We start from the raw sequence: 22991 nt of genomic DNA, 5'->3' as shown, positions 1-22991 counted from the left end.
TGCATGAGTTTGGCCATTCTGAGTCTCACCTGCTGTCACTGGAGTTTGCAGAGGGGAAGCTCTGTTCCCCTGAGTTCTGGGAGTTCCCAAAGGCCTGGCTGTTGCCTCTGTCCACAGACTGGCTTGTGCTTCCCCCCAAACTGGTGCTGTCCAGCACTGGGGTAGCTGTCTGGTCCACAGACACCTACAGGAGATTTGAAAATGAACAAAACAATGAAATTCTTTAAGGCTATTTATATACATGATCCTCCCCATTCCTCTCTCCTTCCTAACCCTCAGTGGTTCGTGGTGAAGAGCTAGAGTCAAGCCCAGTCTCATGTGGGCTGCATTCTATCAGGGCCATGGGAATTCCTGTTCCCCACACCACGGCTGATAGGAAATCGCCATTCACAGTGAATCCCCAGAACCAAAAAATGGTTCCAGCACCTGACTCAAGCCACAGATTTACACTAAAAAAAAAACAAAAAAAAAAAAAAAACAAAAAAAAAAAAACTCCACAGAAATAGTAAGAAAGGCAGCCCTCCTGTGAGAGTGAGAAGTGGGAGAGAGAGAATACAATTAGAGACAAACGGGTGAATATCCTAGCAAACGCCCTCCCTCACCATGGCTTACCCTTTGCCACCCCAACCTTCCTTTCCCGTGTCTGTCAACAGGACAGTCAACCTTCTAAGTGCCCAGGCTCAATCCTCAAGGGCATCTGGTAGCTCCCTTCCTTCTCTAGCTTCATCTCTAAAGAGAGGCCTAGTTCTGCAGCCTTGCCTCGGCTGATTCACATGTATTTCCACATCATGCCTGTTCTCCCAGGAGAGGCTGTAACAGTCTCCTACCTGACTCCACCAACTGCAGCCTCTCGCCCCTGAAGACCCTACCTGCCAGCCACCTCCATTTTCATCCTCCTAAAAAAAACCAGTTCTAATCCCATCGCTCCATGACTCTGAAATCTTTCAGGTCTCCCCATGAGCTACCAAACTTGCAGAGCCTTGCGGGTCCAGCACAAACAGCCCTGGCTGGTGATGGCCCTGCACAACTGGCTACTCACCCACATACACATTTCCAGCCAAATCAGACCGCGGTGTTTAATCCCGTCTGTGTGTTCTGCCGACTCGAGGTGCCCTTCCCTACAAGCGTAAGCTAAAAACCCATCGTCTTAAGGGCTATTTCAAATGCTGCTCTCTCAGTAAAATGTCTTCTGACTCACTCTCACCCCAGCTCCCAGAGGAAAACCATCTCTCTCACTCTCTACTTTGGATCTCTATAACCCCCTCCTGGCAGCTGCCAATTTTTGCTTCATGTAATATTTTATTGGTCTCATTCGCTTTAAACATCTAAGAGCACAAAACTATGACCTGTTCACCTAGAAGGGCTGTACTGTACCCCACAGCAGATACCTGCAGAAAATAGCACTTCCAGAGCACTCCAGGAAAAAATCTGACTCCTAGGCCCTCTTATATGGGTTTCTTAAGTACTTCAGAATGGAGCCTTCTATTATCAAACATTTTGTTGGAAGTTGTAAAAATCACTCCTTCTAAAATGGGGTGTCCCAACCTTGCACCATTGCCACTAAAAGCCAGATGAGTCTTTGGGTGGACTGTCCTGTACCTTATAAGATGCTGAGCAGCAACCCTACCTTCACCTACTAGATGCTGGTAACACCAGCCCCCCAAGCCCTCCATTTTCAGCTGTGACAATTAAAAATACCTCCAGATACAACCGAATGCACCCTGGGAAACAAAGTAGTCACAAGTTCTTAAAGAACCATTCTCCTACATCAGGCTCAATGATTTCCAAAAAAGACCACGCAGACTTTGCTAGCACCATAAATACACAGAAATGCAGCAAGAAGCAGCTTGCAATTACCAATCACCATCTGCCTCTAACCAGCAAGACTTAGAAACGGGTACTAGACCATAAAATTAAATGAGAAGGGCGCCTGGGTGGCTCCATTGGTTAAGCAACTGCCTTAAGTTCAGGTCATGATCCTAAAGTTCTGGGATTAAGTCCCACATGGGGCTCCCTGCTCGGCAGGGAGTCTGTTTCTCCCTCTGACCTCTCCCCTCTCATGTGCTCTCTTTCTCTCAAAGAAATAAATTTTAAAAAATTAAATAAGAAGCTAATTGACGGGGGCTAGACCCAGCTCTTAGGTTCTACCTTCCAGACCCCTATAGCGGGGTTAACTCTCATCTACAGCACCTGAGAATTGCCCCACCAGCCTAAACTGCCAGAAATTTACATGATTCCTATAGCTTTATTTTAGCAGGCTCTTTAAATCAGAAATTGGCAAACATTTTTTGTAAAGGAGCAGAGAGTAATTATTTTAGATTTTGTGGGCTACAGGGCCCTGTTGAAACTACTCAATTCAGTAAGGACAGAAGCAGCCCGATAATGTAAATGAATGGGTGTGGCTCTGTTCCAGTAAGAATTATTTACAAAAGTAGATGGTGGGTCAGATTTGCCCCATAGTTTCCTGGTATAATGTTCATCTTTCAAGAGACTGCTTAGAACTTAATACCATGAAAAATTATGCTTCTCCCGGGCAAATGGTTTGCCTTTACCTTATGACCACTATGAATCCTAGAATAGATGTTTCCCACTTTTCTTTGGCTCCCAGATAGTTCAGGGCTGAATTTAGCATTAAACTCTAGATAATTTATAAGACCGCAGATGATATCCTATCTTAAGTTTTTCTTTTCCTACATTTCCTCATTTAGTCATATTTTATTCTGGAGGTTGCATTTACTGCCATAACACACCTGAAGGACCTTTCTGGAATGGGCAGAAAGACAAGGAAAGTTGGACGGACCAAAGGGCAGAATTTGCAGAGGCCTAGAAAAGGCAAGTGGTGGGAGGTGCTTGGTGTTGGATGCAACTCCATTCACAAAAAAAAAAAAAAAACAAAAAACAAAAAACTATTTATTTATTTATTTTTTTATTTTAAAGTAGTCCCCGCACCCAAAATGGGTCTCAAACTGACAGCCCGGAGATCAAGAGTCACATGCTCTCCCAACTGAGCCAGCCAGGCACCCCAGAGGCAACTCCATTTTAAGAACCTTATTCCAAATCCTCCTTACAGAGGGATTCCACGTAACCTACATAGACATCCCCACCTCCAGGAGCTGCAGGTGAATCTCTCCATCCTCTTTTGAGTAAGCTACAGTTAGGGACTTACTTCAAGAACAGAGTATAGGAAAAAAAAAAAAAAAAAAAAAAAAAAAGAACAGAGTATAGGAAGGTAAAAATAGTAACTTCATAATAGAGATCACTGACAAAGACTACAACACCAAGTGATGAAGGTTCCTGTAACCAATGATGTTGTGTGGATCCCATGGACCCCCTAGTATGATGTGAGAAGAAGCACACTTCACCACTGAGCTATTCTTGTCAAGAATCCATAACTCCACCAGAAGAAAAACATCAAGCCAGCACAGATTCAGAGGCATTTTACAGGGTATCTAGCCAGGGCTCCTCAAGACGCTCCACATCGTTAAAAAACAAAAACAAGGAAAGACTGAGAAACTGTCAAAGATCGGAGGACACTGGGGAGACACTAAAACTAAATGCAACTTGGTGCCACTGGACTGGAGACTGAACAGAAAAAGGACATTAACAGAAAAGCTGGTGAAACCCAAATAAAGTCTGGTATTTAGTTAATTAAACAAACCAACCCTCATCAGCAACACCAATCCCCAGTCCCCTTCCCCCTTCCATACGCCTGAAGCCATGGGAGAAGATGAGGGATGAAGCTCCACCAGGGATGCCTTAGAGGTTCGCACCATCCACAACACGCACCCCCAAGGAACCTCCAACTTGTGTGCCTGTCACAGCCCCACTTTCTGATGCTGGAAGACCATCAGCCACCAGGAAGCTGCCAGATCTACCAGCCCAGCTCTCTAACTGAACCTCGAGGGTGGCAGACAGAACATACGGCTTTGTCTTTCCTGGAGACAAAGTGGGCTAAGTGGCACTCCTGGTTTCCCCTCACCTGGCTCCTTTAGGGCATTTAGAGGCATCATAAAGGGACCCATGACAGAATTTCATATTCAGAGAGCTTGGAAATAACTCTCAGCTCCATAGCCAGGTTTCCCAAGGTTTATAATATCAGGGAAAGATGGAATATCTTTTATTTTATTTTATTTTATTTTATTTTATTTATTTGACAGAGAGAGAGACACACAGCAAGAGAGGGAACACAAGCAGGGGGAGAGGGTGAGGGAGAAGCAGGTTTCCTGCTGAGCAGCGAGCCCAGTGTGGGGCTTGATCCCAGGACTCTGGGATCATGACCTGAGCCAAAGGCAACCACCCAACCACCCAGGTGCCCCTGGAATATCCTTCCAAATCAAACCGCTGCCCCCTGCCCTCATGGAGCTTGCCATCTGGGTGTGGGAAGGAAAAACAGACATTAGACAAGGAATGCCCATGTTAGGACAACCCTATGCCTAGGAGGAGCTTGGGATTTCTGATATCAACTGAACCACATTTTCTCCACAGGTACAGCCTCCCTCTTCCATACATCCATCCTAGCCCCTGACTCTGAATGGTTATTTATATTTTCATATCTCAGCACCACTCTTAAAAAAAAAAAAAAAGAAGAGATTATCAATAAATAGACATGCAATAAGATCAAATAAGTACATAAGAAAAACCAGTGAACAAGGATAGAAAAAAATGAGAAAAAAAGTAAACAAGGGTAGGGAAAATGTGACATTCTAGAGTATCCATAAGAACTTCAATGGTAGGGGCGCCTGGGTGGCTCAGTGGATTAAGCCGCTGCCTTCGGCTCAGGTCATGATCTCAGGGTCCTGGGATCGAGCCCCGCATCGGGCTCTCTGCTCTGCAGGGAGCCTGCTTCCTCCTCTCTCTCTGCCTGCCTCTCTGCCTACTTGTGATCTCTCTCTGTCAAATAAATAAATAAAATCTTTTAAAAAAAAAAAAAAGAACTTCAATGGTAACATTTTAAACTCTAGACCTGTTCCATGCAACACAGTGACTACTAGCTATCTGTGACTATTCAAATATAAATGAAAATAAAATTTAAAATTCAGTTCCTCAGTTGCACCAGCCTCTTGTCAAATGCTCACTAGCCATGTGTGACTAACCATCTGTGTTGGATGGCACGGATCATGACATCATGACAGAAAGTTCTAGTGGACAACACTGTTCTACAGCAAAGGTGGCAAATGAAAATATGTATAGGGACTATTGATATATATTGGCACAGCTGGTTATTACCAAAAAAAAAAAAAAAAAAAAAAGGAAAGGCCACACCACTGGGAAGGAAAACCAGGACCCACATCTAGCTTATTTTATAATACAAGACAGAAACCTGTGTATCTGTATGCAAGTTCCTGATTTTTAAGTATTTGCAACCACTTCAAGAGTTAAAAATGCACAGCAAGGCTGAACATGTTTTCAGGAGCTGGGAATGAAATGAATGTCCTGCAGGTAAAACTGTGCTCATGGCAAAAGCCTTGCACAGAGATTTCTGATAAGAGCCTGACTGATGGTGAAGGGTTTAGGTGAGGGCAACGGTTGATTAATATGACCCTAAGGTCCTCTGAGGGGAGGGTGGAACTAAGCCCCCAGGGACATGAGCCTTCTGTTCACTCTTGTCTCCAAAGAGAGAAAACAGATCAAAGGGTAAAAAGTCCACTTTTGGGAATGCAAGTTGGTGCAGCCACTCTAGAGAACAGTGTGGAGATTCCTCAAGAAATTAAAAATAGAGCTTCCCTATGACCCTACAATTGCACTGCTGGGTATTTACCCCAAAGATACAGATATAGTGAAAAGAAGAGCCATCTGTACCCCAATGTTTATAGCAGCAATGGCCACGGTCGCCAAACTGTGGAAAGAACCAAGATGCCCTTCAACAGACGAATGGATAAGGAAGATGTGGTACATATACACGATGGAGTATTATGCCTCCCTCAGAAAGGATGAATACCCAACTTTTGTAGCAACATGGACGGGACTGGAAGAGATTATGCTGAGTGAAATAAGTCAAGCAGAGAGAGTCAAGTATCACATGGTTTCACTTATTTGTGGAGCATAACAAATAACATGGAGGACATGGGGAGATGGAGAGGAGATGGGAGTTGAGGGAAATTGGAAGGGGAGATGAACCATGAGAGACTATGGACTTTGAAAAACAACCTGAGGGTCTTGAAGGGGTGGGGGGTGGGAAGTTGGGGAACCAGGTGGTGGGTAATAGAGAGGGCACGTACTGCATGGAGCAATGGGTGTGGTGCAAAAACAATGAATACTGTTACGCTGAAAATAAAAAAAGAAAATTAAAAAACAAAACAAAACAAAACAAAAAAGTAATTATGCTGCTTTAGATCAACCCCCCCCTTCCATACCTAGGTAAGCCCTATCTTATATTATCAAGTATTAAACATATACTAAAGCAAAAAAAAAAAAAAAAAAAAAAAAAAAGACCACTTTTGGTCACTGACTCTGACTTCCCTGGGCTCCCACAAGCATGCCAAAAACTGGGGCCGTAACAGCTGTGGCTTCAAAGTGCACTCTGCAAGAGCCTGGGGGCCTATGGGAGCATCTCTGGGGCCATCACAGGGCACACCTGCTGGGGGCTGGGAGCCTTTTCCAATCCCCCACATACTTAAGCCAAAATAGTTCCACAGAAAAGAAATTAATTTATCCACAGAAAAGGGTTCCTCTTTTTTTTTTTTTTTGTTCCGTTGTTCAAATAAACATTTTCGTGTCTATCTTCCCCATTAGTGTATCTCAGACAGTACTTACTGAGCTCCTCCCAAATGCCAGGCAGGGCACTGAAGAATCAACGGTGAGCAACACAGACATGGCAGCTGCCCTATGGGAGCTTACAGGCCTACAGTCTCATGAAGTTGGGCACAAATCAAATCCCAGCCATACACAGAAGTGGAACAGGAGAAGAGCGGAAAGGAGGGGCACGGGAGCTGTATGAATCTTTAAGATGTAGTATTTGATTAGATGGCTAGGAGCTAACCAGGCACAGAGGGTACAGTGCATGCCAAGGCACTGTGGGTGGAAACCTAGTGCCTACAGCAGTGTGGAGAAAGGCTCCTGTCATTGGTGTCCAAGAGTGACGAAGAAGATGACAGAAGATGAGGCTGGAAAGGGAGGGAGAGCCTTGATCATGCAGGCCCTTCCAGGCCATCATAAGGATTTTGGCCTTTATCCTAAAGGAAAAAAAGCCACATGTTAAGGACTGAATATGTGCCCCCAAAATTCACATGTTGAAGCCCTAAACCCTATGTGATTATATTTGGGGGTAGGGCCTTTGGGAACTGATTAGGTTTAGATGAGGCCCTGAGGGTAAAGTTATGATGGGATTAATGTCTTTGGAAAAAGAGGAGAGACCACAGCTCTCTATATCTGCCACCTGAAGACATAAGAAAAGGCGGCCATCTGCAAGCCAGAAGAGGACCCTCACCAGGAAGCGAATGTGTTGGCACCTTGATTTGGACTTTTCAGCCTCCAGAACTTAAAGAAGCCAATGCACCCCTTAAGTCCCTAGTCTATGGTGTTCCATTACAGCAAAACCCTGGGCTGGGAAACAGACTGCCACGAGCCAGGATGGAAGCAAGGAGACCACGATGGAAGTTCCTTCAGGACCAGGGTGAAAAATGGTCACAGGGACTGGGGGTGGAGGACTGGTGATAGAAATGAAGGAGCAAAGGAGGTGAGTCCTTGCTGGGGTGAGCTCCTGAGACCCATGCCTGCTTTGAGAGTAACTGGCTGGGGGTCAGAGGATGGGGGAGGGAAGAAAGCCTAACATCAGCTCAGGCCTCAGGTGGCAGGAGCTTGTCCCCTTGACCATGATATTCCCCTCCAGCTCCAAACTGCAGACTAAAGATACCAGGCTGAATTCTGAGGAAAATTTCATTACCAAGGGCTTCTCATGCCCTCCAAATGCTTGTGTCAGTTTGTGATGATAAAAATAGATTTCCAGAGAGCAGGGCACAGAAAGCACTGTGTAGCTCTGTTCCGGTTATCAGAGTGACATGTTCATTATCATTAGAATGATGAATTGGTGGCACAAGGAACTAGTTTCCAAGGCTGGTGCATGGCCCTGTTACCTGGAACCCTCTGCACACTGCTGTCTGTTTTAATTTTATAGGCACTTTCTTCCCTGAGCAGAGTCAGAGTCTGGGTGATGCCCTCCTCCCCCTTGGCCAGAAGGAACCCCTTGTCAGTAGAAAGCTGTTGTGAAGGGCAAAAATCACAGGCAAAATCCTGGCGACTCAGAGCTGGAGGACCCACATTGCAAGGTCCTACAGTGTCATCCCGAATTTCAGAGATAAAAGGCACAGGAGACATCACCCAGGCCCAGTGCATTTTTATGCACGCGCACACACACACACTCAGGGAAAACAGCTGATGGCCCAATCAATCTGTGTCACTACGTGGTACCCTCAGCCCCCGTCCTCCCTCCCCTCTCCCACACAGATACACGTATGGGGGAATGTACTATGTGCCAGGGTCCAAACTAACCACACAGAAGCTTCATCTCAGTTCCCTCTCAGAGCAAGCCTACAAAGAAAACACGACTAGTCCCATTCTACAGATGAGAAACCTGAGGTTCAGGGAGGTTAGTGCAGCTGCCAAAAGGCTCACAACCAATCTGACGCCAGAGCCTGCACGCTTTTTTTTTTTTTTCAAGATTTTTAAAAAAAATCTATTTATTTGACAGAGAAAGAGAGAGTGGCAGGCAGAGGGAGAGGGAGAAGCAGGCTCCCCACTGGGCAGAGAGCCCGATGCAGGGCTCAATCCGCAGACCCCAGGATCGCGACCTGAGCTGAAGGCAGATGTCTAAACAACTGAGCCACCCAGGTGCTCAGTAGGGAATGACAGTCTTTTAACATGTATCACCATTCTCTTAAGGAGCTCATGACCCATTCTTTGCAGTTTCTGGTCTGGGAATTGGGGTGGAGAGCAGAGGCTGCTGGAATGGCGAATAGGCTCTAATAAGCAGCTGTCTGAAATGGACGCAGAAACCTGGCACAGTAGGAATCCTATGCTAATCCCAGCCAGTAGCCAGCCACCACATCCCATGCAACCTGCAATATTGTCCCTGCCTCAGGCATTATTAGAAGTGCGTTACCTATTTTCCAAATATGTAGGGCTCTTCTAGTTATCTAGTTGTCCTTGACCTGTTACTTAACTGCTCGGTGCACAGAAAAATGCTTTATGGGATTTCATTCCCTTGAAGTCTGCTGAGAAATGCATATTCTTTACAATCCTCAAAACTACCCTACAAGGAAGATACTTTTATTCAAATGAGGAAACTGAGGTTCAGGAGGTTAATTCACATGCCTAAAGCAGCTGCCTGGTACAGTGCTGAAGACGAAATCTGAAAGGAGCCCTCTGACACCAGTGCCCCTCTCCACTCTCCACACATCATGGTAGAAAACAAACACAGCAAATTCCATGTTACGTGTATTTTAACATAACAATAATAAATAAACCAAACAAAAACAAACTGAGCACAATCTCATTTTGTGTCAGTATAGAGGATCCCTTACTATATATGAGCAGAGACAATCTTTTGATTTATGTGTAAGCTTAATAACACACTTGGTTGGTAATATAAACTTTATCCACGTGCCTCTCCCAACAGTTCATTTTTATACATGATTTCCAACTGTGGGAACTTGTCCATTTTTGTTTCACCTGGAAATCTGCCAAGTAAAGTTGTGTGGACGGCTACATTGTTATGGGACTTATAAAATAATTCTCTTCTGGCTCAGCTGATTTTTCTTATGTTAAGTTCTAATCCAAGTCCAAAACTTTTCACAACAGAGTCTCTTGTTAGAAAGGGAAAGGTTAATAAGCCCACCCTGAGTTTGATTTAAACCAAAAATGCAGCGTGCCTCCCACACTCAGAGATCAGAGATTCTTGATTAGAACTCAGAGATCCCCATCGGGATTTGCCCAGGGTGACACAGCTCACTGGGAAGAGGCAAGCACAGACCTCTGAAGACCTGCAGAGACAGGCACAGCATCATCTGACCTCTTAAGAAAGGGAAGACTCCAATGCTCATTCCCCCCTTTCCCTCCGGGTACGTGTGCTAAATGGTGCAGGGGCTCAGCCACTCACAACTTGTGTGCCTTTGACCAGGTAATGTATTAAGTCTCAGTATCTTTATCTAGAAAATGGGGTGATAACCCCAACACCTCACAGACTGTTGTGAAGACTGTGTGTGCAAAACCCTTTGCACAGTAGCTGGCAGAGTGAGGACTAAATCCATGTTGGCTTTCTGAATATCACCAAATAGGGATCTCTTAACCTTTGCCTTTGAACCTCCGAAGTCCTGTCCTCCTTAGTCCACCTGTCTCTGCATAAGCCCTGTCAATTATTTTTTTTTAAGATTTTATTTATTTGCCAAAGAGAGAGAGAGAGAGCACAAGCAGGGGGAATGCTAGGCAGAGCAGGTAGAGGGAGAAGCAGGCTCCCTGGTGAACAGGGAGCCCGATGTGGGACTCGATCCCAGGACCCCGGGATCATGACCTGAGCCGAAGGTAGATGCTTAGCCGACTGAACCACCCAGACATCCCTAAACCCTCTCAATTCTTTCAAATCTCTGTAACTAAGTCAAGTTCGTATACTTAGGGGCCTTGAAAAAGGGTATAGAGTCTGGTTTCCTTCCCCTAGGTCCTGTCAGAACAGTAATTACTAAAGGCAATCACAGAGCAGGGGTCACAAGTCAAGCCTGTTGGTCCTGGATTTAAATCCCAGCTCAACCCTGTACTGTGTAAAGCACAACTTCTTTGTCCTTCAATTTCTCCATGTTATCAACTTGCGATAAATTAACTCACAGGCTAGGTAGTGAGGATGAGATGAGAGAACACTACGTGTTTGGCACAGAGCAACTAAAGACTGTTTAGTCTTGGAAGGCCTACGGAGGTCTGGTCCAAACCCTTTATTTGGACTCATTTAGTTAAGGGAAGTCCAGAGGCGAGGCGAGCTGCCCAGTGTCACCCATCATTAAGCCTATGATGAAGCGTATGCCCTATTAATAAATGTTTGCTGTTTTTGACCACTTCCTGCCACACTGCTATGAATTTATCAGGTTGCATTAGGAGGAAAAAAGTAAGTGTTCAGTTCTTAAGAAAGCATATTTCACATTGCTTCTATTATATGGATAAAACACCTGAAAGGGAAGATTCTGCTGATGTGGCAAAGAATTGGTGGCAACTACGTGGCACAGAGAGGCAGACTCGAGAAACACGAGCATCAATGCTGATGGTTCCTCTGCTCTCCTGCGTTCATCATTTGCATTCCCCTTGGTCGCCACCAACCTGACGGAAGGGAATGCACACCTCTGAGGCCAAATTCAATTTTAGCTGCTCTTCAAACTGAATTTCAGCCCAAATCTATCTGTTCAGAGCCGAGCAGAAGCCTTCTGTTGATGGGACAGGCATGCATGGGCTGCAGAGCCCTCAGAGTTTGACTGACCTGTGGGTAGAAGGCAGATGATGCTGTGCGCGGGCTGCGGACAAACTCCATAAAGAAGGCCCCGTCCTGAAGTCAGAGGAGGAGGAAGCAGCGGCGGCAGCAGCAAATGCAAGGGAGCGAAGGGACGAATGTGGACCCGTGGTGAACCATCAGGGGAAGGAGAGTGGTATGAAAGAAAAAAAAATAAATAAAAACAAGGAGGGAAGGAGAGAACAAGGGCACATGAGGGGAATGGAGAGGAAACAAAAAGAGAGAGAGAGAAAGAGGGGGAGCGATCCGCCCAGAAAGACCATATCCAAATGCAAGCATTAGCAGGAACTCACACCTTCCCAGGCAGAATGTCCCATCTGTGTGGGAGCAAACACAGGGATAGAAGGTGTGTCCAAGCTCCCTCAGGTCTCATCAGAGCCTCGCTTGGATGTTGCACCCTCCCACATAGCTCTGAACTATCTTCAGACCTATGTCAAGGGAGAGGAATAGGCCACAGAGCTGCTTGGTGAGGAGGTGGGGGAAAGCCTGTAGGGGTCACTTCCTGGCCTCCCACCTGGCTGGGTGACCAGCAGCCCTCTTGGGGAGATACAGAGGTTTGAGGTCTTCAGCTAATAAACACGGCAGCCAGATGAGAGAAAAGGATTCAATGCAGGCAAAGCTGGGATCCAGAAGCAGCAATACCTTCTCCTCCACTGGTTGTATAACAAAATAACCAACAAGTTGAAATAAACATAGTGTCAGAAACATAAGCACTCATAGGATGGGAGATGGGAGGTGGGAGAGCTCTCAAGCTGCCTTCCCTGCTGAACCCTAGCCTTGTGGGGTACAGGCTTCCATGTATTTGAAACAAAAATGAATTTCCCGAAGACCCTCCTTCCATCTTTCTTAAAATCAGTAAGTGTCCTCTTGTCCCTTCCAAATATTTTTACTTTTTACACATTATCACTGAAATTCAGAAATGGCACTTGATAAATCTGAAGGTCTGCTTTCTTACAACTTTTTTCCAATTCTCAAAGTAGAATCACTGAACTATGTGAGGGTCCATTTCATCAATACTGCTGCCATTTCCCCATCGACCACTTTGAAGTCAAGTAATAAATCATGGGACTGTGTGGCTGTGGAGATGCAAGTTCAGGGACCGCTCTCCGCTTCCTAACACAAGATGCTGACTGGAGACACTGTTGGCATTTCTGAGTATGTCACCCAGAGGTCTTCCCTTTGACCATCTTGTAACACCTTCACTTCCCTTTGATTGCTTGGGGATCTACATCGGCCACAAATGATAACCATCCATGTGGATTTTTAGCATTCATTTAGAAAATGAGAAGAATGTTCTGAACAGCAATCTAGTATTTGGCCATTGGTGCATTTTAACCTTACTGCTTGTGGTTCTATAAGTTCTCTACTTCTCAGGCCTGTCCCAGGGACTGGTTCTAATCCTCAAAGATGGCAATAAGTATGGGTAACAGCCAGTAGGCAGCACGCAGGGTGCTTATGCAATCTCATTGTTTCATCCGTGTCCCTTCTCTGCCAGAACATAGAGAAGCAGGCCGGCTAATGCTGTGAGATTTACGTACATGTGAAAACATTCTTTCTTGACTGACAGGTCATTCCTTATGCAGAGACTGCATATCCTTGGGACTGTATGTAAAGTCACTTCCTAGAGCTGGGTGAGCAAACTACAGCCTGCAGGCCAAATCTGGCTACTGGTTTCTTATAGTCTCCGAGCTAAGGGTGGTTTTTAAAATTTTAAATGAATATAGAAGTACCTACATTTAAAAAAAAAATGCCTACATAGTACCCTTGATCTTGCCTCTTGGCTCACAAAGGCCTAAAATATTTATTTAGATTTGACAACCTCTGGTCTAGAGAATATATAAGCTGCCTATAGTCTCAGCTGATACTCTTTCTCAGATTTTAATCCCTCCATCCTCACGGGATAAATTTATCCCAAAGAAATGATAAGAGATGTGGTCAAATAATTATGTGCAAGGATGCTGTTTGCAGTATTATTTACAGTTGTGATACAGTGCAGAATAACTGTAAAAATTTAAGGATAATTACCAAAATTCTTTTTAAAAATCAGAAACCATCTACATTTTTAACAGAAAAGTAAGTTATAAATGAAGGTCTATCTATATGATGAAATATTATGTATTTTTTAAAATCATGCTTTTGAAAAAATAGTTAACTGACTAGAACATTTTTAAGATATGGAAGTGAAATTTAAAAATACAAATACATATACAGACTTACAAGTATGCAAGTTGGCCAGAGTTTTGAAAAATAAAATACATCTATTGAATCTCCTTCATCTTCTAGTGATAGAAACCAGATAAGACAATGCATAGTCAGCTCACCTTGACTCCCATACCAGATGATCTCACATTCTCAATTTCCCTGAATGAGTAGACAGAGCCAAGTGTATTGGTCTTAAAGGATACAAAAAGCCTGACCTATGGAGTTTTGTACTTGCTATTCTGTATGAGAGGCCCAAGGCCCCACATTTTGATCTTTTCCCCCACAGGATGCCTCCATTTGACTGTATTTCTCAGGAGTTTAAGCAAACAGATAGGAATTTCTTTATCAAAGAGTAAGCTCTCATAGGAGCTACCCGACTAGCTTTCTACCTCCTGTCTGGGAGAGCCAAAGATGTAGCTGAAGGAAAACCAGATGGCCAATTTCACAGCTCAAGCCAGATCTTGGGACTTGACCAATATAGTTTAGCCTGACTGTGTTATATCTGCATTTATCTAGCAGCTAACTTCCTTACAACTTCAAGCAGAAACGGCTTCTATAGAAATGGCAATGCTTAAGAGGGTTCAGGGTAGAATTCATGCAAATCCTCAGCACATTCATCCCTGGATTCGAACCACTCTTCATTTTCCTCTCCACTTCGGGTCCCTGAGAGCATGAGGCAGCTCCCTGCTGGAGTGGCCCCCTTTACCTTTCGTGGGCTGTCCACGTAGGTGGGAGTCATGGCAACGCTGCTGCTCTCAGCTGGCTGGGAGGAGCTCTTGGCACCATGCACAGCTGCCTGCTGTTCTCCTAGACACCTGGAAAGATGGAAAAACACGCCTGTAGCTTGCTGAAAACCCTGGTAAAGGGCCCATGTCAGCCAAGATGAAATGAAGACAGGTCAGCTGTCACCTCTGAAATACAGACTTCTGCTTTGTTTCTCTTTCAGTGTTGGGCCTGTTCATTTTCCTGAACAATCACCGGTCCCCCAAGGTAAATAAGAAAAGAGCCCAATTTAAGAAGCACTATGGCAGTACCTACTACTTTGAAAAGTGAAGTAACATGGTGTGAGTGGCTCCATCCAAGAAATACCATTTTTTTAATCCAATGGGAAGACTTGTTCTGTTTGTATTAAATATACCAGCAGAAGCACATTCTGAAAATCAGGGTTGCATTAACGTGGCATAAACTAGATGGGGAAATGCATCGATTCCCCATACATTTTGAAGGTTTACATGTTAATTTTTCAAATGCACACACTTAATATCCTTGCCCCGCCCCCCAGCCACACAAATCTAACAGACAGACACTATCTCATTTCCTGAGACAACAATGGTTTCTTAGCACATCTTATCCCTCTCAGCTCTGATGTACATAAAAGCATACTTCCACATTTATTTTCCTTCTATCTGTACTAAAAATAACTATGAGCTATTATAACTTAAATGTTCCCCCAAATTAGACTGCTTTAACACATCACTGAATTTTTGTTTGGAAGATTCCAGAAGTCTCACGTTATATATAGTCTTAAATCTTCGTTATTATTGCAAAATATACTTCCTGCAGTGGGCACTGTGAGGCACTGACCAGATCCCTCTGCTGTGGCCTTGCAGTCATGGTAGCTGGGCATACTGTCCAGCCAGCTCACCTGTCAGTCCCTTCGGGGACAGCCCCAACTGCACAGCGGCCTTGTTCAGGCTCTTGCCACACCACCCCCAGCAGCCCACAGGCAATGAATGATCCACGAGGGAGTGAGCAGGTCTGGCCATGTTGGTCCACCTGGGCTCAACTCTGAAGGCTGTTCTAGCTCCAGAGCTTGAGTGAGGTGGTCCAAAGCTGTCCCTGGGGCTGTGCTGCACCTGGGCTTCTCCCTCTGTCCACTCTTGCTTCCTCCTCCCTCCCACACATGCTGATCCCACTGACTCTCCTTAATAAACATCCTGCATGGAAAAAAAAAATCCTGCATGTTAAACTCCATCACAGTCTGCCTCCCAAGAACCCAGTCTGTAAGACTTCCCTACTCTCACATTCTGACATGTTTGTTACAGATTGTCAAGTAATCTCATACCAGAGATTAAAAATCAGTTTCCATGGTAACCTGTTACACTTTTTTTTTTTCTAGTTTTTAATTATGGAAAAATTTCAAACACAAACACAAGTAAAAGAGCTAAAATAATGAGTCCCTACAAATTATATACTTAGGGCCAATTATGACTCATCTATACCCTTTAGCTACACATCCCAATTATTTTGAAGCAAAACTCACACATATTATTTCACCCATAAGAACTTCAGTATGGGGGCACCTGGGTGGCTCAGAGGGTTAAAGCCTCTGCCTTCGGTTCAGGTCATGATCCCAGGGTCCTGGGATCGAGCCCCGCATCGGGCTCTCTCCTTGGTGGGGAGCCTGCTTCCTCCTCTCTCTCTCTCTCTCTCTCTCTCTCTCTCTGCCTGCCTCTCTGCCTACTTGTGATCTCTCTCTGTCGAATAAATAGATAAAATCTTTAAAAAAAAAAAAAAAAGAACTTCAGTATGCACTGTATCCCTAAAAGAAAATAACTTGTGAAAAAACACAACCACCATTCCAATACACTTGAAAATTTTTAATTTTCTAATATAAGTATTTCCTCAACTGTCTCCCAAAAATCACTTGTACAGTTTGTTCAAAGCAGGTTTCAACTAAGGTCCCTACGTTGCATTAAGTTATGTTTCTTAACTCTCTCTCTCCTTTTTTTTTTTTTTTAAAAGATTTTATTTATTTATTTGACAGACAGAGATCGCAAGTAGTCAGAGAGGCAGGCAGAGAGAGAGGAGGAAGCAGGCTCCCCACTGAGCAGAGAGCCCAATGCGGGGCTCGATCCCAGGACCCTGGAATCATGACCTGAGCCGAAGGCAGAGGCTTTAACCCACTGAGCCACCCAGGTGCCCCTCTTAACTCTCTTTTAAGGTGTAAGTTCCTCTTCATTTCTGTTTATATCTTTAAAATTTATTTATCGAAGAAAGTAGCTCATTTGTCCTGTAAATTCACATAGTCAGGATGGGCTGATTTTCTCCCTTTACTGTTTATCATGTTCCTCTGTGCCTTCTACCTCCTGAGAACTAGAAGTTTTATCTAATGGCTTGAGCAGATTCAGGTTCAATTTTGGGCAAGAACTCTTAAGTGGTGTTGTGTACTTCTGTCTGGAGGCCTGTAATGTCTGGCCCTCTCTCTCTGGTGATATTCGTGGCCACTGGTGAACGCTGTTAGATCCAGAAGTTCGTTAAAGATCACACATGGTAATAGTCTATCATTCCTTCTGTACCTATGAGCTGTAATACTGAAAAAATACAAACCTCCCTACACCAATTACTTTGTTACTCTGAGGTGTAATTCATAGAGGAAAAGCAGAACTAATGCTCAATTTGTTCCCATGTCCCTACACCACACTGTCTCTATCACACTGAAGTCTGTTTTCCTCCGAGCTTCATTCACAAATGCACACTGTGACATTCTCTCGTACTTCCCCAAGGCTGTGGGGACAGGAAGCCCTAGTTACCACCCCCCCCCCCCGCTGTGTCCCCTCAGATGCATATGACAATTCCCATTTACTGAGTTGTCTTCCTTGTGGGGACCTGTGGACTAGGAATCAGGGATTCAGAGTAAAACCCTGTTTGGAGGCTCCTTGTCTGATGGCTCAGAAGAAGGGGACCTGCCCGAAAACGAGCAGTTCTACTATACATATGTATATGTGAAAACAGACACAGAGACACCCTGCCTTCTGCTGGGACGGGGTTGCCGGCCAAGCCTCTACGGAAGCAGTGACAACTGCTTTTTGGTGGTTTCTGCCCTGACTTAGCTGTCATCAGGTTATGCTCATCTATTAGGAGCAGCTGAGCCAGCACCAGCTGCCCAGACTGGTCCCAGTCATGTAGACAATGGACAGAAGGCTGAGACTTTTGGGGCCTCTATCTTCCACAAGAGTCTGACTAAACATTGACCTCAGATACAGACTAGAAGAGAACCAGAAGAAACACAGTTTATGGTAAGATGGCAGGACTACAGGTGAAATCTTAAAAAATTCTTTTCCATATTGCTATAGCATTGTTTTTCATAATAAACAAAATTGGACCTGCTTAGTACAGCAAAAGCAAAAGAAAAGCGCACAAATAAAAAACGCTATGTGAGCAAACATTATATAAAGGTCTGGCTCCCTCTGCTCTACCTCCTGCACTGAGAAAACGCAGCAAGTCACCCAAGAGCAGTCATCTGGGGACAGAATAAGTCTTGGGTCTCTCTGTCCTGCCTATTCCTGGGGGGTTAGCTGAGAGTCTCTCCCTACACATGGGGGGGCCCTACCACCCCAACTACCCTGCTTCTTCCAGTCTGAGCAGAAAGATGCTCCTTGGAGCATACTAAATGGTGACTCACCGACAAATTAAAATAAGATCCCCACCCCCACCCCCAGCTTCACACCCCTCCCAGCAACATATGTTCCTTGTTCTTTTTTCCAGCAGGAAAGATCTGTGATTAGTTACAGGGAGGACCTGCCAGGCTGAGTTCTGAGCTCTTCCCTTGGTCAGACGAAGGTAAGAGGACCCAGTTCCCTCAGTAAAGAGCCCAGCCTACATTAGCTCTCTTCCTCTCATTTGCCACCCCAGTGTCCCTGCCAGGTTCCCTTCTCTCCCTGTGTCCCTTCCTTTCCATTTTTTATCAACGTCTCTCCATCTTCTGTGGACTTTTGCCTGACTACTGAGAGCCTGCCAAAGAGTCTATGTCTCTTGAGGCCCACGTCCCAGGCCTTCCTATACATGGGGCTCATCTCCGAAAACACTTCTGTCAAAGACACTGACTGGATATTTCATGCTATTAAGGAATGACTATAACCTTTTAGACAAATTACAGTATTAGGACTTTTTTTAAAGGAGTACTTCTCTTTCAGTGATATATACTGAAATATTATAGATGAAGAGATATGATGCTTGAAATTTAATAAAGAATAAAAAGGGAAGGTGAGAACAAGCGGGATATAAATGAAATAAGACTGGCCAAGAGTTGATAATCATCGAAGCTGCCATGACAGGTAAACAGGGATTTATTATACTAGCCTACTTTATCTGTTTGAAATTTTCCATTAAAATAAAACAAACAAACAAAAAAAAACATGCAAAGGATCCCTCTTGCTATGAGAACATGCAAGGATAGCTTGGCATCCAAGTTCCCACCTGTCTGTCCAACTGCAACTCCACTACGCCTCAAGGTCACTCGACGTGACGTGTGGAAAGCCTAATGGACACAGGTACCTGCTGGACACCACATGGCCTCTCACACCAGAGAGACAAGATCTAGCCTCCCCTAACATCTGTACAGGGACCCTCAGCATCCCTTCCTCTATCATTCCATGACTATTTACTGTACACGTCCTATATTCCAGGCATAACACACAGCTTCTACTCTCAGAGCACAAGCAAGTCAGGGGGAACATGAGTAAACCCTGGTAGAATTCTGGTAAGGGCTCTGATGCGTTTTGGCCCAAGATGCTGGGAAGCACAGAATCTGAGTTGGCTGGGAGGACAGAGGGGAAGGAAAGGCTTCTAGAGTGGGTGCCACCTGCACACAGAGGTATTTTCTCCTCTTGCCCAAGTTCCCCCCTTGTCCCTCTGTATAGATACTGCCTTTTCTGCAAGACCAACTCAAATCCCCCCTCCTGTGATGCTGTCACTGCCCTCCCAGGCAAGATGTGGCCCCACTGGCATCCTGGGAAATGGAGTGCTTACTACTTATGAAGGGACCACACAAATGCCTAGAGAAGCTAGCCAGGTCACATGCCTGAGGGAACAGGGCAAGTCCAAGACCAGAGGGTGTGCTGGTTTTCGGATAAACCAGGGGGCATGTGCCCATTCTAAAGGACCAGTCCTCCCATGGCTGGGTAGGCACGTGAGTAGGCATGCAGCACTATAACTGAGGCTCTTCTATTTCTCAAAAGATTGGATTTTACCTATTATCTATAATACAGTGTTGTGTACATTGTCTATAATATATTGTTTTATGTATAATCATGTATCATGTTGTGTATACTATATAATTTCCTATAAAATCCAGATTTGTATTCAAAGTCTCCAAACTAAAAAATGTGGCTCAGCTATTTTAAAAATATTTTGGGCCTTTAGGGCAGTGAAACTACTCTGTAAAGGTAGCTACATGTCATAAATTTGTCTGAAATCCACAGAATATACACTGGAGGATGATGATGTGTCAATGCAGCTTTGTCAATTCTAACAAATGGACCACTCCGGGGGGTGGTGTTGACAATGGAGGAATCAGTGCAGGTGTGGGAGTCAGAGTATACATGAGAAATCTCTGTTCCTTCCATTCACGTTTGCTTTGAACCTACAACTGCTCTAAAAAATAGAATCTATTAAAAAAGAACAAAGAAACAAACAGAAACCTCACTTTGTGGGCCAAAGCAAATATATCTGTAGCTCAAATTAAGCCCCAGACTGCAAGTTTATAATGTGTTATAAGTGTTATAAGTGTTATAAGTGTTATTTGACACTTACCAGGTATTAACCCAGCTTTCTGGCTCATGTATGCATCTTTTTCTTAATTTCAGGCTCCTTGTAGATAGAAATCATATTTCACCCCCACTCACAAGGTGGGGCACTGAAAACCTGTGGAGCCTGCGGGGTGGGGGATGAGTCTTTTCCCAAGCAGGCACTTACTTCTGACTGGCCTCCATCTCCAACAAGGCGGACAGAGCTGAGGTTCCCTTCTTCCCAACCGGGGGGCCGGTCGACTCAAGGGAGTGTGTGGCAATGGGCCCGGTCATCTGTAAGCCTTTCATGGCGGTCCCTTTCTAAAGCAGAGAAGAGGAAGTAAGGCCATCAGCCCAAGTGGGCTCCCTGGGTGAATGCCACTCATAGCCCAGAGAGTGCCTCCTGCATCTGCTGTGCGTCAGGCCCTCTGGGAATCCAATTCAAGCAACAACAGACCCTTGTTATTCGGTAAATGCTGAAAACTGCTTTTTGCTTGAGCTGAAGGTTTGAATGCCTATTGACTCAAATAAACTGCCTCTTTGAGGTGGATTCCACAGATTTTTTCACCCTTGTCCTGGATCTAGGAAGTAAATAATGTTTTATCTAACTCATGGAAGAAGAAACTGAGTCCCAGAGAAGTTAAGTGACTTATAGTGAATCCACTGGAGCTGGAGATCAAGCTCTAATCATCTGGTTTCAAGACCAGAGCTCTTTCCACCATGCATGGTCTTTAGGAAATCTTTTCTTTCTTTCTTTTTTTTTTTTTTTTGAAATGTTTCCCATCATAGGCAATGCTGTGGACAAAGGGTAGCCGGTGTATGGGGAAGAACACTGAACTTGGGGTTAAAAACATAACGATGATGCAACTCTACTCACACTAAAAAGGAATGAACTACTGAGATGAGCAACAACTTGGATGAATCCCAGAGGCATTGTGCTGAGTTAAAGAAGGCAGCTTCCCAAAAGATTATATTATGTGATTCTGTGCATATGACTTTTGGAAAAGACAACAGTATAGTGACAGAGAACAGATCAGTGGCTGCCAGGGGTTAGAGATGGGGGCAAAATGTGAGATAAAGGGTAGCATGAGGGGCTTTTTAGGGAAATGATAGAACTGCTCTGTATCCTGATTATATGAGTCTACATATGTATTAAAATTTATAGAACTATACACACACACACCCAGAATTCCAGCTCTGCCCTTTATTGGATGGGTGTCCTCAGACATATCTCCACCCCGTGAGCTTCAGTGTCCTCCCTGGGTAGTGTGTGGGTGAATGAAAGCCCAAGGTGCTGGAAATTCTAAAAGTGATACAACAGTAAGCAAGTATTGCTGCCATTACCCTCTTGAGTGACTTTTACTCAGTAACCCAGCAGAAGCAGCTGGGACCGACATGAGGTCTCACCTGGGAAGCACATGAAGGAGCTGTGTGTCCTCAGGGCCACAGAACACTGCCATTGGCCACCTGGTACCCTGTCCCTCCCTCCTTCACCCTACACTGGAGAACACATTGTTTTGGATTTAAGATAAATTGTAGAGTAAATAAACTGGCCAGAGAGAGGCCCCCAAGATAGGAAGAGACCAAGCACAGTCCCCAAGGGGCCCACAGAGCCCTACCCGCATCATGCGATCTGAGCGATGTCGCCTGCGGATTCGGTTCAAACCTTCCACAAAGCGGATAAACCCATCCAAGAGCTGCCATTCCTCCTCATCTGCCCGGGGCCTGTCCCCATAGATGTCGCAGTGGGCTTCCCCTTCTGTGATGCGCTTTGTGGCAGTGACACAGGCTGGTAGCAGCAGGAAACGGGTCCTCCAGAACTTCAGAGACTCAATTAAGCTGTGAAGGGCCAAAGGGAGAAAAGGGGGTGGTGGTGAACAAAAGCAGGTAATGCGAGCACTCTCAGAACACGAGGGTGGCTCAGTCGGTTGAGTGTCTGACCCTTGGTTTCCACTCAGGTCATGATCTCACAGTCATGAGATCAAGCCCCGTATCCAGTGGGGAGTCTGCTTCTCTCCCTCTGCCTCTCTAAAAAAAATTTAAAAAAAAAAAGCACTCCCAGTGACGGTCCCATCTCTAGCCTGTCCTTGGAGCATGTATGTGAGGGGTCCTCTCCCCTTGAGTACGTGTTTGTTTGATGTTACATCTCATGGCTTCATCTGAAACACAGCTCTAGAGGAAGACCACAAAGGGTACTTTTAATTTACATCCCAGAGATGTCAGGACGATTCTGTACACCCAGACCCAATGGAGTTGTGGCTTTTTATCACCACAGTCATAAAACACACATAAAAATTAAAGATCAAAAGTGAGATACCACAGGTAGTTAGGAAAAGGTTAAGAACATGATCTAGGGGCGCCTGGGTGGCTCAGTGGGTTAAAGCCTCTGCCTTCGGCTCAGGTCATGATCTCAGGGTCCTGGGATCGAGCCCCGCATCGGGCTCTCTGCTCGGTGGGGAGCCTGCTTCCTTCTCTCTCTCTGCCTGCCTTTCTGCCTACTTGTGATCTCTGTCTGTCAAATAAATAAATAGATAAATAAAATCTTAAAAAAAAAAAAAGAACATGATCTGTACTGACATTCCATCGAAGAGGACTTCATCACTGAGGTTTCTGTTGTTTCGTGGTAAAATGTGCATAACAAAATGTACTCTTTTAACAATCCTTCAGTGTACAATTCTATGCCACAAGTACATCCACACTATTGTGCAACCATCGCCACCACCCACCTTGTTGCTGAGTTTCTTAACTAATGCAGATGTGCTTTTGTTCTTCCATGTTTTCTAAAACAAACATCATCT

The 22991-nt window shown here is 44.8% G+C and overlaps 1 protein-coding gene across 10 annotated transcripts in view; it reads right to left on the bottom strand.

Annotated features, from left to right (window-relative positions):
- The window catches only part of DEPDC5 (DEP domain containing 5, GATOR1 subcomplex subunit), a 135161-nt gene that overhangs the window by 22503 nt on the left and 89667 nt on the right, over positions 1–22991 (bottom strand). For 7 of the 10 annotated variants that reach the window (XM_046025268.1, XM_046025269.1, XM_046025275.1 and 4 more), the window contains 5 exons: positions 21813–22032; positions 20381–20514; positions 14391–14499; positions 11453–11518; positions 30–184 (listed from right to left, as the gene is read on the bottom strand). In XM_046025268.1, the coding sequence (XP_045881224.1) occupies positions 30–184; positions 11453–11518; positions 14391–14499; positions 20381–20514; positions 21813–22032 (684 nt within the window). The remainder of the gene's footprint in view (positions 1–29; positions 185–11452; positions 11519–14390; positions 14500–20380; positions 20515–21812; positions 22033–22991) is intronic. The other 3 variants (XM_046025270.1, XM_046025271.1, XM_046025274.1) reach the window with 1 other exon arrangement.

Source organism: Meles meles, chromosome 12 (genome assembly GCF_922984935.1).
Source record: "Meles meles chromosome 12, mMelMel3.1 paternal haplotype, whole genome shotgun sequence".
Lineage (NCBI taxonomy): Eukaryota > Metazoa > Chordata > Mammalia > Carnivora > Mustelidae > Meles > Meles meles.
Note: the sequence above shows the minus strand (reverse complement) of the source record. Positions and strands in the feature narration are given on the sequence as shown.